Below are 13,844 nucleotides of genomic sequence, written 5' to 3' on the forward strand. Positions count from 1 at the left end.
CGCCGAGTCTAAGAACAGACTCGCCGAGCACACGACAAACTTCATCCAACTCGACGAGTTGTTCATCCAACTCGCCGAGTTCATGCCCATCTTCATCCGACTCGACGAGCTGTTCATCCCACTCGTCGAGTTCCTCCTCGTCTTCATGGTACTCGCCGAGTCCACTCAAAGGACTCGCCGAGTCCATTCAGATCTCCCAACATGCAGAGGGCTTTTGAGTCATGCAGGGACTCCAATCCATAGATCCATACTTCCAAAGCTCAATCCCTACGTAAAGTTGCAAACTTTACGTATAACTAAAGAGATCTAGGCTCAAAACACATTAGGGTTTGGTTTAAGGACACAAGGGCTTCACCAACTACTCATCTCCTGATGCTTTATGACATAATGGACTCACCCAACCATAGATCTGAAGTGGCAACAACATATCTAAGCCCCTAACCCGATTTGGGCCTCAAACAACCATAAAACCCCCAAATCTCATGACAAAAATAGATCTAGATGCAAAGAAGGGAAAATGGCAGCTTAATACCTCCAAGATGAACACAATACTGAAGTAGATCTCGAGCACACACCTCTCCCTTGAAGCAACCTTCTTGATCTTCAAGTTTCCTCTCCAAAGTATCCTTCCTCCAAAGCTATTTCTCTCAATAATGGAAGCTCACACGTATTATAGGGTTTACAGGTCCTCTGGAGTGATATGGGGGCTGAGGGAGGGACATAACACCCTTTAAATAGGATACAACTCCCAGAATTAGGGTTTTCCTCGCACAGACCAGACTCGCCGAGTCACCTTGGCCGACTCGTCGAGTTGGTCACTTCCTTGTCGACCCGGATCCCGTTCCGACTCGCCGAGTCCTTCCTTGACTCGTCGAGTCCCTCTAAATTTAGGGTTTCCTTTACTTTCTTGGCTTTCAAATTCTTGGGTGTTACAACTAAGTGGGTTAGATCTGATCCCACATCGGCTTGGAAGGAGAACGAAACATTTCCTTATAAAGGGGTGTGGATACCTTCCTTGTCACAACGCGTTTTAAAACCGTGAGGGCAGCAGATCCCATAAGAACTCTGCAGTTAAGCGTGCTCGGGCGGGAGTAGTACCAGGATGGGTGACCCCCTGGGAAGTCCTCGTGCCGAGTGGCCCAAAGCGGACAATATTGTGATACGTGCCAGAGGGGGATGTTACAAGTTGGTATCAGAGCCTTGGTTTGAGGGATTCGGGCATACTCTCGGGTGTGCCTGAACTCAAACTGAGGGGTCGGATGAAAAGTTTTCAAAATGTGAAAAGAAAGTTTTGTAAAAAGAATTTTGAGAATGAAAAACAGTTTTAGAAAAGCAAAAAGAATCCAGGAAGAAAAGAACTTTGAAAAGAGAAAAGAGGTGTGGTGCATGCAATCAACCGAGCTCAAGTAAGTACCCCAAAATACCCATACAAGTTTATATTATGATTGTCAGTTGATAGAACAGCATGCTAGAATAGGACTAAGGATCTAGGAATGATGCCTTATGTGCCTGTTATTTGTGCTTTTGAGTTGCATGATAGTGCTGATTAGACAGTAGTAGGATAGCCTGTTTAGGTTATGCCTGAGTTATGAGTTTGTGTTGCATGCTAGTTCAGATTCTTGCTATGTGGATATGATTGCTTAAGCATGTTGTGGTTAGACTTTCCCCTCGTTCGAATGCTGCTTGCTTTGTGCATTGTGGGAATTTGAGTGATGGGAGTTAGCCATTAGATAGATACATTACGTCACATGTGATCAGGGTTGAATAATCTCAGAGTGCTGGAATTGGCCCTATTGCGCAGCTCTTGTCTGAGTCCAACCGTTGTAGGGACGAGTCTTTTACTTGAAGGATTATCTGAGCCTCGTCACATGTGATGGTATCTAGGTGATGGCTAATTGGCATCACAAGGAGACCTTCAGCGGCTGAGGACTGGTTCGAGTTGAGTTAGAGGTTTCCCTAGGGTAAGCCTAGGATGAGATAGAGTTGGGAGCAGTATGAGTGGTTAAGGGACCTGGTGGAGTCAAAGCAATTCCTGAGGAAAGTACGGATAGATGTGGAAGGTAGTATGGGCCCGTACTACTGAAAGCAGAGGATCCGTACTCGATTCAGGAAGGGCAGAGGCAAGACCGGGAACCTGGTAGGGCAGGTTTGATCTTGTATCAGTGATGGGTATTCTGATTGTGGTTGTGGTATATTTTCAGCATGGTGACATTGCGAGAGAGACCAGCGGGCGGATCAGGCGCCGGAGAGGGATCAGCCTCGGGTTCAGGGACCGAGCAGCTCGAGGAGCGGATGAGGGAGTTGATATCAGCTGAGGTTACGCGCAGTATTCTAGCTCAGACTCCTGTGATCTTTGGCTCGGTCAAGGAGGGCATACTGGAGATCTTGGAGGAGAGGCTGGGAGCCTTCCGTACTGAGATGATGGCATTGATGGGGGCGCGTACCTTGACATTTCGAGAGTTCAGAGCTTGCGGGGCACCAGATTATCATGGGGCTAGGGACCCCATTGCTAGCAGCAGATGGTTGGCTGATGTTGCCAACGCTTTTCGTACAAGCAAGTGTCCCGAGGGGGACAAGGTTAGACTCGCCTCCTGTCTTCTGAAGGACAAAGCGAGGGATTGGTGGGAGGAGATTGGTCATGCATTGGGGGATGATGCCGCGTTGGACGCGATGACTTGGAGCGATTTCTCGGCCAGGTTCAGGGCGGAGTTTTCGCCGATTATTGAGGTGCAGCAGCTGGCACGAGAGTTTCAGGATTTGACGCAGACTACTGAAACTGTGGCGGAGATCACCGCCAAGTTCAGGGAGAGGGCTCTTCTTGTACCGCAGTATGTAGCGGATGAGGAGATGAAGAAGGCTCGGTACCATGAGATGTTGAGGGACGACATCAGGGAGTTCGTGAGTAGGTCCAGCTGTAAGACGCTGGAAGATATGATTTCTCGGGCTAGGGAAAGGGAAATTGATTTGGAGCAGATCCGGAAGAGGAAGCCGGATGAGGTTCAGGTATCAGCGGGTTCGGGCAAAATGCCCAAGGGATCGGATTCGAGATCGAGGGATCGTCAGGACCGCAGTCGATGCGGAAAGTGTGGCAGGGCGCACGGGGGCGCGTGCAGGAGTGGTAGCGGTGGTGAGTCTGGCTGCTTCAAGTGCGGTCGGACTGGTCATTTTAGCAGGGATTGTACTGTTACCGCCGCGCAGGGATCAGACATGATATGTTTTCATTGCAACCAGCGGGGCCACAAGAAGGCCCAGTGCCCCAGTTTGTCTTCAGCGGGACGGGTGATGGCACCCGCCCCTGCAACTTTGAGGATCGCAGATGGCCGTCAGGGCCGGGTAGAGGCACCTGCAGCAGGGAGCAGGGCTTTCCAGATGACGACTTTGGAGACGCGATCATCGCCGGATGTTGCAGGTATGCAATTTCCATTCTCAGTTCTTTTATTTTGTGCATAATTTCATTGTTATGGTTCTGCATCATTATCGGTATGAGTATTTTATTTTGATTGGTTGATTGTGATCGAGTTATATGCCATTTGCAAACCTTGGATATTTGTATGGGAGTTAGAGGGGGAATGTGCTCTATTGAAGAAGGGTTCGAAGGATGCAGTATCTGTAGCATGCTTGGGAGGGTTTTGGTTCGTTTCGTTAGTTCTGAGTGGTGCAGTGATTGTGATGGATTGGCTAAAGCCCTAGCTATGGCGGGCTTGGATTCCTCAGTGGGTGAGTTATGGAATGGTAGCAAGGATCGGGATTTCTTTGAATGATGAGCAGCAAGGGATAAGCAGGATCGAAGTGGGGGAGAATCCTCCGGGTGTGCCCGGAGAAGAGCACGCAGACCCAGAACGAGTACGTGACCTCCGAGAGGGAAGAGAAGTAGTTCAACGTTTGATGAATTGAGGATTCCAGGGTTGGGAGTTTGAGAAACTCCATATCAGCTAGCGCGTGGGATGGTATGGTTGGTTATGATTGAGAATTCAGATTGTGGATCGCCTGAAGGACTCGCGGGAGTCGGAATAAGGATCTTGAGAAGTCGAGGGCACGTGGGTGCCTTCGTATTAGCAGTCAGTGGTAGGGATGTAAGACTACGGGTAAGCCGTAGCATTCCTTAGTAGTTTCGTTAGCAGGAGTCGGGGCGAGGCCCTTATCTCCTAGTGATCAGGTAGGGATCAGGAATGGGTAGTGGATGAGAGTAGTAGGGAGTTGCCTGTATAGCTCTAGAAAGGTGAGACCTTGGGAGAGGCCGCTCCAAGATATAGTTGGGTGAGACCCGTATGAGATTAGCGGTGCAGGTGAGACCTGGGAGCAGGGTTGCTCAGTAGTATGGGTGGGTGAGACCCGAGGGCGAGGCCCGTGAGTTTAGCAGCGCAGGTGGGACCTGGTAGGGACCCTAGTGTCAAGTTAGGGGATCGGGGATCCCGAGTTGTAGTGCCTGGATGGCAGGATTGATTGAGCAGTTATAGATAGTCGAGGTTTTCTCGGTAGTCGCTGAGAACGACCAGGGATGGTGTTGGGTTTAGCTACCGGTGGGAATCGGTAATCCAGTCATTGATAGTTTGGTAGGGACCAGGGCGGTCCCGGTTTATCAGGAAGTCAGTCGAGGAATAATAGGATTGCCAGTCGGTGGCAGTGCGAGTATGCAGCGTATGGTGGACTTCAGTTAGTTGAGTCGAGGGGTGCTCGACACCAAGTGTTGGCAAGAAGGAGTGTCAGTGAGTGCTGACGGTGGTGACCGTTCTGGGAATAGCGGGGAGGTGATGGAGTTAGTGAAGGATAGGACCTTCACAGTGTCAAAGGAAAAGTCGGTTATGAGGCTTTGCCTTGGGAATGCAAGGGATTTGCGCAAGGAAAGAAGTGGAGAACCTCTGCGGGTTCAGTGCAGTATTGGTGAAGACCAGCGCAGGTAGGCGGCTGGTGTTGGGGATTGGAGGCAGACCGTTGGCGGTGGGCCATGGTTAACTTCGAGGACGAAGTTCAGTTTAAGTGGGGGAGAGTTGTAACACCCAAGAATTTGAAAGCCAAGAAAGTAAAGGAAACCCTAAATTTAGAGGGACTCGACGAGTCAAGGAAGGACTCGGCGAGTCGGAACGGGATCCGGGTCGAAAAGGAAGTGACCAACTCGACGAGTCGGCCAAGGTGACTCGGCGAGTCTGGTCTGTGCGAGGAAAACCCTAATTCTGGGAGTTGTATCCTATTTAAAGGGTGTTATGTCCCTCCCTCAGCCCCCATATCACTCCAGAGGACCTGTAAACCCTATAATACGTGTGAGCTTCCATTATTGAGAGAAATAGCTTTGGAGGAAGGATACTTTGGAGAGGAAACTTGAAGATCAAGAAGGTTGCTTCAAGGGAGAGGTGTGTGCTCGAGATCTACTTCAGTATTGTGTTCATCTTGGAGGTATTAAGCTGCCATTTTCCCTTCTTTGCATCTAGATCTATTTTTGTCATGAGATTTGGGGGTTTTATGGTTGTTTGAGGCCCAAATCGGGTTAGGGGCTTAGATATGTTGTTGCCACTTCAGATCTATGGTTGGGTGAGTCCATTATGTCATAAAGCATCAGGAGATGAGTAGTTGGTGAAGCCCTTGTGTCCTTAAACCAAACCCTAATGTGTTTTGAGCCTAGATCTCTTTAGTTATACGTAAAGTTTGCAACTTTACGTAGGGATTGAGCTTTGGAAGTATGGATCTATGGATTGGAGTCCCTGCATGACTCAAAAGCCCTCTGCATGTTGGGAGATCTGAATGGACTCGGCGAGTCCTTTGAGTGGACTCGGCGAGTACCATGAAGACGAGGAGGAACTCGACGAGTGGGATGAACAGCTCGTCGAGTCGGATGAAGATGGGCATGAACTCGGCGAGTTGGATGAACAACTCGTCGAGTTGGATGAAGTTTGTCGTGTGCTCGGCGAGTCTGTTCTTAGACTCGGCGAGTCAGGTCGAGTGGTCCCAAACCCTTCGAGTTAAGACTCGAGTCAGCGAGTCGAGCCAGGACTCAGTGAGTTGGTCAGGACAGGAATCGGGAATCAGTAAACTCGGCGAGTCAGGGGCTGACTCGGCGAGTAGAGTCGCGAGTGGAAGGACTCTGGAATTATGAACTCGGCGAGTCAGTAGGGTGACTCGACGAGTAGGGTTGACGTGGAAGGTTGACTTTGATCAGGACGTTGACTTTGGCCAGAGTTGACTTGGTTGACCTTCGAAGGTCAGTTAGACTAAGTGTTATGTTGATATTGGTAGCTCGGGGAGCTAGCGGAGCAGCAGTTCGGAGTCAGTGGTCAGGTAGCGGTCAGAGGGGTTAGCAGCAGCAGTCCAGCGATATCAGGTGAGTCTCCCTTTGTATGAATGGGTCTACGGCCACAATGCCGGCCCATGTAGTTATGAGTAGAAGACCCGGGGGTTAGCCCTAGGCACAGTATGTTAGTATGATATTTGGACGAGGTCCAGTGGCAGAGGGCGGGTGCCCAAGGAGCGGTTTATGTGATAGTCTATACTTGTTGTCTGTGTGATACTTGTATGTGCCTGGTAGGGAGGTGAGAGAGGGCGGGGTCCCGTATCTCACCAATAGCAGAGTGTGGATGGTGTTCCACATCTCAGTAGCAGCAGAGCAAGGGCGAGGCCCAAGTTAGGAAAGGAGTGAGGGTGGGCTGGGCCCGAACCTCACTATCAGCAGGAGTATGGACGAGGTTCCATGACTCATCAGTAGCAGAACTCGGGCGGGGCCCAGAGATAGGCGAGGCCTTAGAGCAAGAGTTGTTAGTATATGTTTAGTTTATGTAAAGTTATGTGATATGTTTATGTGCTACTATATGTTAGAGGGCGAGGCCCTGTGACAGGCGAGGCCTAAGTGAAACAGATCTGTATCCGAGCGAGGCTCGAAGCCAGGCGGGGCCTGGAGCGGCGAGGCCGTTGTATCGGGCGAGGCCCGAAGTAGAGGGCGAGGCCCAGTATGTGCAGTATGTGATTTTGCATGGTATGTGGTAAGGTGGGGAACTCACTAAGCTTCGTGCTTACGGTTTTCAGTTTTGTTTTCAGGTACTTCCGGTAGCGGAGGGAGGAGCTCGGGGTGATCGCATGGCACACACCATAGATTAGTCAACCTGGGAATGTTTACTCTGATAATAAACAAGTGTTTTGAAAACTTATACTCAGATGATGTTTTGGAATGATGTCTTTGTTTAAAGTAATGTTTTATTAAAAAGAAATTTTTTGTCTAGAATTTTGGGATGTTACATATTAGTTATTCAATCACCCTATCTTCATCATTGGGGTAAAGTGAAAATGATACATCTAATTAGATGATTATATCATCTATTATATTACATCAATGTAAATACAAATATAATCAAGTACATGCATGCATATTCGTATTTGGAACATCAAAATGCCACCCAAAAAGAAACCACCAAAAAGAAATGGTTATAAATAAAAAATACATATTGCCAACAGAATCTTAAAGAATTTATCTCAAAATATAGGACATAATTAAATCCAAAATACTATGTTTTGTAAGCTTGCTAACCTACCAAATCTTATGCTAAAAATAGGAAATAGTTCATTGTACAATAGTTTTATAAGTCTTTGTTATTAGAGTTTTGTAAACTTGTTAACTTTTGAATTTCCGGTTCCGATTCTTGAAACCAGTATACACGATACCTGTTAAGACCGAACCCAATTATGAAATTGAGGGATATTTAGAACCAATAACCAGACCGTTTAAGCCTATTTTGTACCAATCGGTTTTGGTTCGCTTTTCACTCAAAACGATCATCCCTACACCATATTGTGATGCCATAAGGAGTTAAATATCAAAAAGATAATAACAAATTAACAATTTGTAGGTTTGACAAAGCAACAATGTTTCAACAGCAAGTCAAATTTTTCACTACAATGGATCCATAGTTCACTATACCTACACAAACAATCCTTTGATTTAGGGTAATGTTAGCTATGATAAAGGAGCTAAACTTGTAAGTAGAATTATGTAGCATTCACTAGTAGGAAATAGTAGTTATAAGAAGAGTAAGGAGTAGACATGAATACTGGGACTAACCCCGGTGATTATAGACCTTGTTTATGCATTATTTCAACAATAGTTTTCATGCGTGTAAGTTGAGACTTGAAAAATAAAAATAAAAATAACATATTATGAACTTATAAAGAATCACATTTCTTGTAAGTTGAAAAGATTAATATAAGTTACATAAGTTGAAGAGGTTTTGCACATATCTAACATTAGAATTATTATTAATTATAAAGAATATGAAAATAATAGGAAAATTCATAAGGTGATAGGAAAAATGTCTCATTTATAAGTATAGTATGAATTTTAATTGGATTGGTCTATTTGAAGTGGGTTGTTAAGTTGTTTAGGGCATTGAATGATAACAAGACAAGAAAATCATTCACGAACACGAACACGGATGTGGAGTTTTGTACACAAGCATGGTATTTTTTGAACATATTTACCATTCCATAGTTCTTTAAAGAGTAATGACTAAACTGCACAAATGGTCCCTATGGTTTGCTGAAAATTGTCACTTTGGTCCAAAAAGGTTTGGACTAGCACCACAGGTCCAAAGTTTTCATTTTATTGCGAGTTTGGTCCAATTTACTTTAAACTTTTTTGAAATGATGATTTTACCCTTCTTTTTTATTTTTTCAGTTTATTTATTTATTTTTATATTTTTATGATTAAAAAATTAATAAAAATTTACCTCTCTCTCTCTCTCTCTCTCTCTCTCTCTCTCTCTCTCTCTCTCTCTCTCTCTCTCTCTCTCTCTCTCTCTCTCTCTCTCTCTCTCTCTCTCTCTCTCTCTCTCTCTCTCTCTCTCTCTCTCTCTCTCTCTCTCTCTCTCTCTCTCTCTCTCTCTCTCTGCAAATACAAAACACTCAAGAACACACATTGAAACTCATGAACATATATTCATATTCATGAGCACATACACAAACACTCCATATTTTTTAAGTTTATTCTCCAAACACGCACCGCTCAAGAAAACATACATGAAATCAGATCTGATGAAGGGTTTTCTAATGAACACATTCAAGAAGAAGAAATCAGGTCGAGTAATGGGTCTCTGATCTCATCCTTAGACGACGATCTCCTCCTCCTCTTCCTCCTATTAAAAGAAGCCCTAGCATGAAACTCTACAACCCGGTCATCGTTAACAACCATAACGAATCAAGATCTAGTAGGGGGGTCGAAGGCGGAAACGGCTAGGGTTTAGACTTGTTCCCTCCTCGTCGCCGTTCTTAGTGTAGATCTATCCAACCATCGTGTTTCTCCTTGTCACCACCATCTCTAAAACGAATATGTAACAGGTTAGGGTTTGTAATGGTGGCGAGCTGAAACCCTAGTAATGGCGGTGCTGGACTCAACCTAATCGACTGAGGTGTGGCGACCACCACCTCTTTACGAACCCTTCTCAGATCTTACATCGATGAAGGTTTGGCGCTGAACTCGACTGTTGTCCTTTTAGTTTTTTGAAACCTTAGCTATTTAGATCTATTGTGGTGTTTGTGTGTGTATGTGTGTTTAATCTCTCGTTGGTCTTGTTCGAGTTTGTGTGTGTGTTTAATCTGTATGTGTGTGTGTTTGTGTGGTACTTGTTGAAAAATCGATGGATTCTTGTGTTGATCTGTGTTTGCTCATCAGATTTCATTTTTATGTGTGTGTGTGTCTGTTCATCTGATCTGATTTTGTGTGTGTGTTCATCTGATTTCATTTAGGTAGAGATGGATATGGCAAATTGTGGTTGTGGCGGATGGTGGTCAAACAATGGTGGTGGAGGACGACGGTCGAATGGTGGTGGTGGCAGAAGATAATCTTCAGCGTTCTTGAGGAAGAAGAAGAAGATGGGAGAGAGAGAGAGAGTGAGTATTTTCTTTTTTCTTTTATTTTTAATTCTATTTAATTGTTGTAATAAAAGAAAATTAAAATATTAAATAATCAGAGGCAAAATCGTCTTTATAAAAAAGTTCAAACAAAACCGGACAAAATTCGCAACAAAATGAAAAGTTTGTACGTCTAGTGCTAGTCCTAACATTTTTGGACCAAAGTGGCAATTTTAAGCTACCACAGGGACCATTTGTGCAGTTTTGTCAAAAGTATTATGAAAAGATGGTAAATTATTTTGAATGAATATTTATTTGGTATAAAACATTTGGTTACTCTTTTCAAATATCACCATCCTCAAAAATGTTTCTAACCACCATCATTATTTTCAGTCACCACTATTTTTCCGACAACAAAACCTCTAATAAAATATGAACGAATGCAACTCAATTCGAATTTAAAATTCTAAACAAAAACACTACCTTAGCATGAATTAGAGATCTTTGAAGACATTACATGTAGCGTTAACATGAGAAATAAATAGATTCTTGTGCAAGAATTTCTTGCATTTTCTTTCCGACATTGTCTTTTTGAATTTTACATAGAAGATTTTCTTTTCGGATATCAGGTTTATCATGAAGCACATAAATTCATATATAGTAGAGATAATTAATTTACAAAGTATAAAGTTGAGAGCATCAAAGTAACATTTTCAAAAAGAGAGGAATGGAAGATGCATTTTACAAAGTAGATTAGGGAGAATCGTATTTATATACTACGGGATAAAGACGAAAGTTTAAAAAACGAATGGGTGAAAGTGATATTTTACAACATTGAATATGGAGAAGGTAAAAATGATATTTTATAAAGTACAGAGATGAAAAATATCATTTTACAAAACATAAAGGTTGAAAATGACAATTACACAAAGTTAAGGGATTGAAATTATACTACATGCATTAACTTACTTGTATACTGCACATTATATATATATATATATATATATATATATATATATATATATATATATATATATATATATATATATATATATATATATATATATATATATATATATATATATATACACAAAGTTTATTTTTTGTTAGAGCTGGCAAATGTGTCGTATCAAAACAATAAACTGGTTGAAAAGGCTTGACTCTAACCCGACCCGTTCAATTAATGTGTCATGTCATGTCAACTTATTTATTTTCGTGTCAGATTTAGGATTAGAGGTATACCTTAAAATATATCATGGCGTGTGAGGTTGAAACATTAAACATATTGAAAGAGTATGATTTTGATAAATGGAAAGAAAATGCAATAGTTAGGAAGCGAAATGGCTAAATTTATAAGAAGTTTAGAGAGCAAAATTGAATGAATATAACTTGAAATGAGAATGGAGGGATCATGAGGATGAGGGAATGGTTGAGGGAAATATGTAATTTGAGCGATAACAAAAAAACTAAAAATCAAAGTCTTAACTAAGAAAACTAAGGGTATTTCACATTACAAAACGAATCAACCCAAATGTTTTCTTTTACATATTGTTTTGGTTTTGGTTTTTCTAGTTTATTTAAAATATTCAGAAATATTACATACAAACAAGTCGTTTCGAGTCATATTTGAGTTGAAATTCTCAACCCTAACTTTAGCCGTTTATTTTTTATGTCGTGTTATGTCAACCCGTTTAATTAAACGAGTTAAAATATCTTAATCAAACCTCTTTATTTAATGTTGATTTCTTATCATGTCAGTTTTTGCCACCTCTACTTTTTGTATATATTTATTATGTGCTTATGATGTGCACACACAAGGAATGATCTCAAAACATTCTTTAAAGAAACGAGTCAGTCAACTCAACCGAGTACTAGGTCAAAAATGTTTGGACTCAGTCAGCTCAAACTCAGTATAACATAATGGTTTTTTATAGCATCAAATGATAATACATTGGGTTTTCCCTATATCTAACAAAGACAATAGGTAACAAACTTTGGCATGGTTTTTATTTTGGATAACCAAACTTATACTATTGTTTTCATTATGTTGTAGTAAACTTTAAAAATGTTGATTTCTTTTTTCTTTTTAGTTGTAGTCTCAACATGAAAAGGAAAAAAAACAACACAATTAGAGGAAATAATAAATTTGATGCCTAAAATCATAAAATTAACAAAACATGAACGAATTCGGCCATTCGGGTCTCAAGAGTATGTTTTAATATGAAAACAATCATATATGGATTACAAAACAAAGCAAAAGCACCAAGATTGGTGATAAAATCATGTAAATTTTTATTGTTTTAAAGTCTTGAATGAAAAGGGGCATAGAAGGAAACACCTTATTGAGTGAGTCTTCAATCATGAAGGTCTTCAGGGGTCTTTTTGTCTTTTGACAAAAGATACCATCCAAGGGCACTTAGACCAGTTACAACACCAGCTACAACTGCATAGTTCTTGTGCATATCTGTTGATACTCCTACAACTTTTGCTGATGTGGACTCACTTGCTTTTGCATCACCTGCTACTCCACTTGCTGATGCTGGTGTCTCTTCAGGTTTAGGGCCCTGAAACACAATCGTTTCACTATCAACCAAATGACTAAAATACCCTTTACAGTCCACAAACAGTATAATCTTGTGGATTCAACTCAATATCACCAATACTTTCTAATACCGCTTTTTTTCCTTTCTACACTTTCAAAGTTGCCCAAAAGAATAAATTCTGTAATTTTTCATGTGTGTGTGTGTGTGTGTCTGAGAGAGAGAGAGAGAGAGAGGGAGAGAGAGAGAGAGAGAGACCTTTTGTGCAAGCTTCTCCAATTTCTCTCGCTCGGTTTTCTGGAGGAGAAAAATGGAATTTAGATAAGGACCAAAAATAATATAATATATCAAAAAGATGTTAAACTTTTAGGTAGTATTTTTGTAAAACAATGAATATAAACACATATTTTTCACAAAATGCCAATGTCACTTTAACAATTACTGAATTACCTTGATGTAGACATTCTCTGCAGCCTTCTCCTCCTCACCAAGTATTTTGCCACCACTTGAGAACCTGCGAGATACATATCTAACCATCTGTCTTGTTGCCATGGTGAGGTGTCTTTTAACTTTTATCACTTCAATTATGTGAAAGAATCTGCATATCCATCATAAGTTTTGATGATAAATAACAAATCTTTCCATGATAAATGATAAAACAATTCCATGTCAAGGCAATAAAATGGTCGATAATCTGTAACAGAGGCCATGATAACTCCACACTGAGTATGAGTATATGTGGACTAAGAAAAAGCACTAGAACCCTACTCATTCAAATGAAAATCAATTTTATGTTTCTCAAAGTGGACATCTACAACTGTTAATGCAATTACTAACTCCATACAAGACATCAACTGGCTTGTAATCATCGTTCGATTAAAATTAATTCTGAAATGAGCTCATGTTAGAAGCTAATTAGTGTAAATTCGAGCAAAGAGAAATAACATACAAAGAGAATCAAGGGCGTGAATAATCACATGTGTGTGTATTGACATGAACACAGAGGTAAGTCAATCGCAGCTCGATATGAATATAATAGTCTTATGATTTGTAATCGAAATGTGGAAATTACATGTAAAAAACCTAAATGTCATCTAACAAATTTGTCAATCTACGCAACAAATCTGCTAACTTTCTAGGTAGCCACAAAAAACAAAAGATCATAAACAAGAATCTGCACAAATTTGTTGCTCGGAGAAGAAGAGGATCAGAAGACGCTTACCAGAGATAGATCCAAGCTGAGAAAGAGAGGTTTTGGGTTTATTTCAATTTGGCGACTCCTGCTTGAAAGAGAACGGACAAAAACTCATCGGATTGGGCTTTTGGCCCGAATATTTGTTTTATTGAGGATACTATCGAAACCCTTTAGTCTTGTAACTTCTAAGATCGGTTCTAAAATAGTTTTCTGTTAGGTCTCGGTATTTTTTGATTTATAGGTTTTGATTTTGATTTTTTCTATTAACAATACTTTAATTAACA

The 13,844-nt window shown here is 41.6% G+C and overlaps 1 protein-coding gene across 1 annotated transcript; it reads right to left on the reverse strand.

Annotated features, from left to right (window-relative positions):
• Positions 1 to 11,953: 11,953 nt before the first annotated feature.
• Positions 11,954 to 13,743, reverse strand: LOC111905377 (uncharacterized protein At2g27730, mitochondrial). The gene is made up of 4 exons (XM_023901075.3): positions 13,588 to 13,743; positions 12,816 to 12,963; positions 12,624 to 12,662; positions 11,954 to 12,389 (listed from the first exon to the last, which is right to left on the reverse strand). Exons 2-4 carry the CDS (start codon positions 12,915 to 12,917, stop codon positions 12,180 to 12,182), a joined length of 351 nt encoding a protein of 116 aa, XP_023756843.1. The 5' UTR covers positions 12,918 to 12,963; positions 13,588 to 13,743; the 3' UTR covers positions 11,954 to 12,179.
• Positions 13,744 to 13,844: the final 101 nt, after the last annotated feature.

Source organism: Lactuca sativa, chromosome 6 (assembly GCF_002870075.4).
Source record: "Lactuca sativa cultivar Salinas chromosome 6, Lsat_Salinas_v11, whole genome shotgun sequence".
In the NCBI taxonomy this organism is placed as follows: Eukaryota; Viridiplantae; Streptophyta; class Magnoliopsida; order Asterales; family Asteraceae; genus Lactuca; species Lactuca sativa.

Coding starts and splice junctions, on each gene's coding strand:
- LOC111905377 (XM_023901075.3), bottom strand. CDS start 12,917: ATGGCAACAAGACAGATGGTTAGATATGTATCTCGCAGGTTCTCAAGT. Junction 12,663..12,815: donor CAGAGAATGTCTACATCAAG/GTAATTCAGTAA, acceptor TTTCTCCTCCAG/AAAACCGAGCGAGAGAAATT. Junction 12,390..12,623: donor TGGAGAAGCTTGCACAAAAG/GTCTCTCTCTCT, acceptor ATTGTGTTTCAG/GGCCCTAAACCTGAAGAGAC.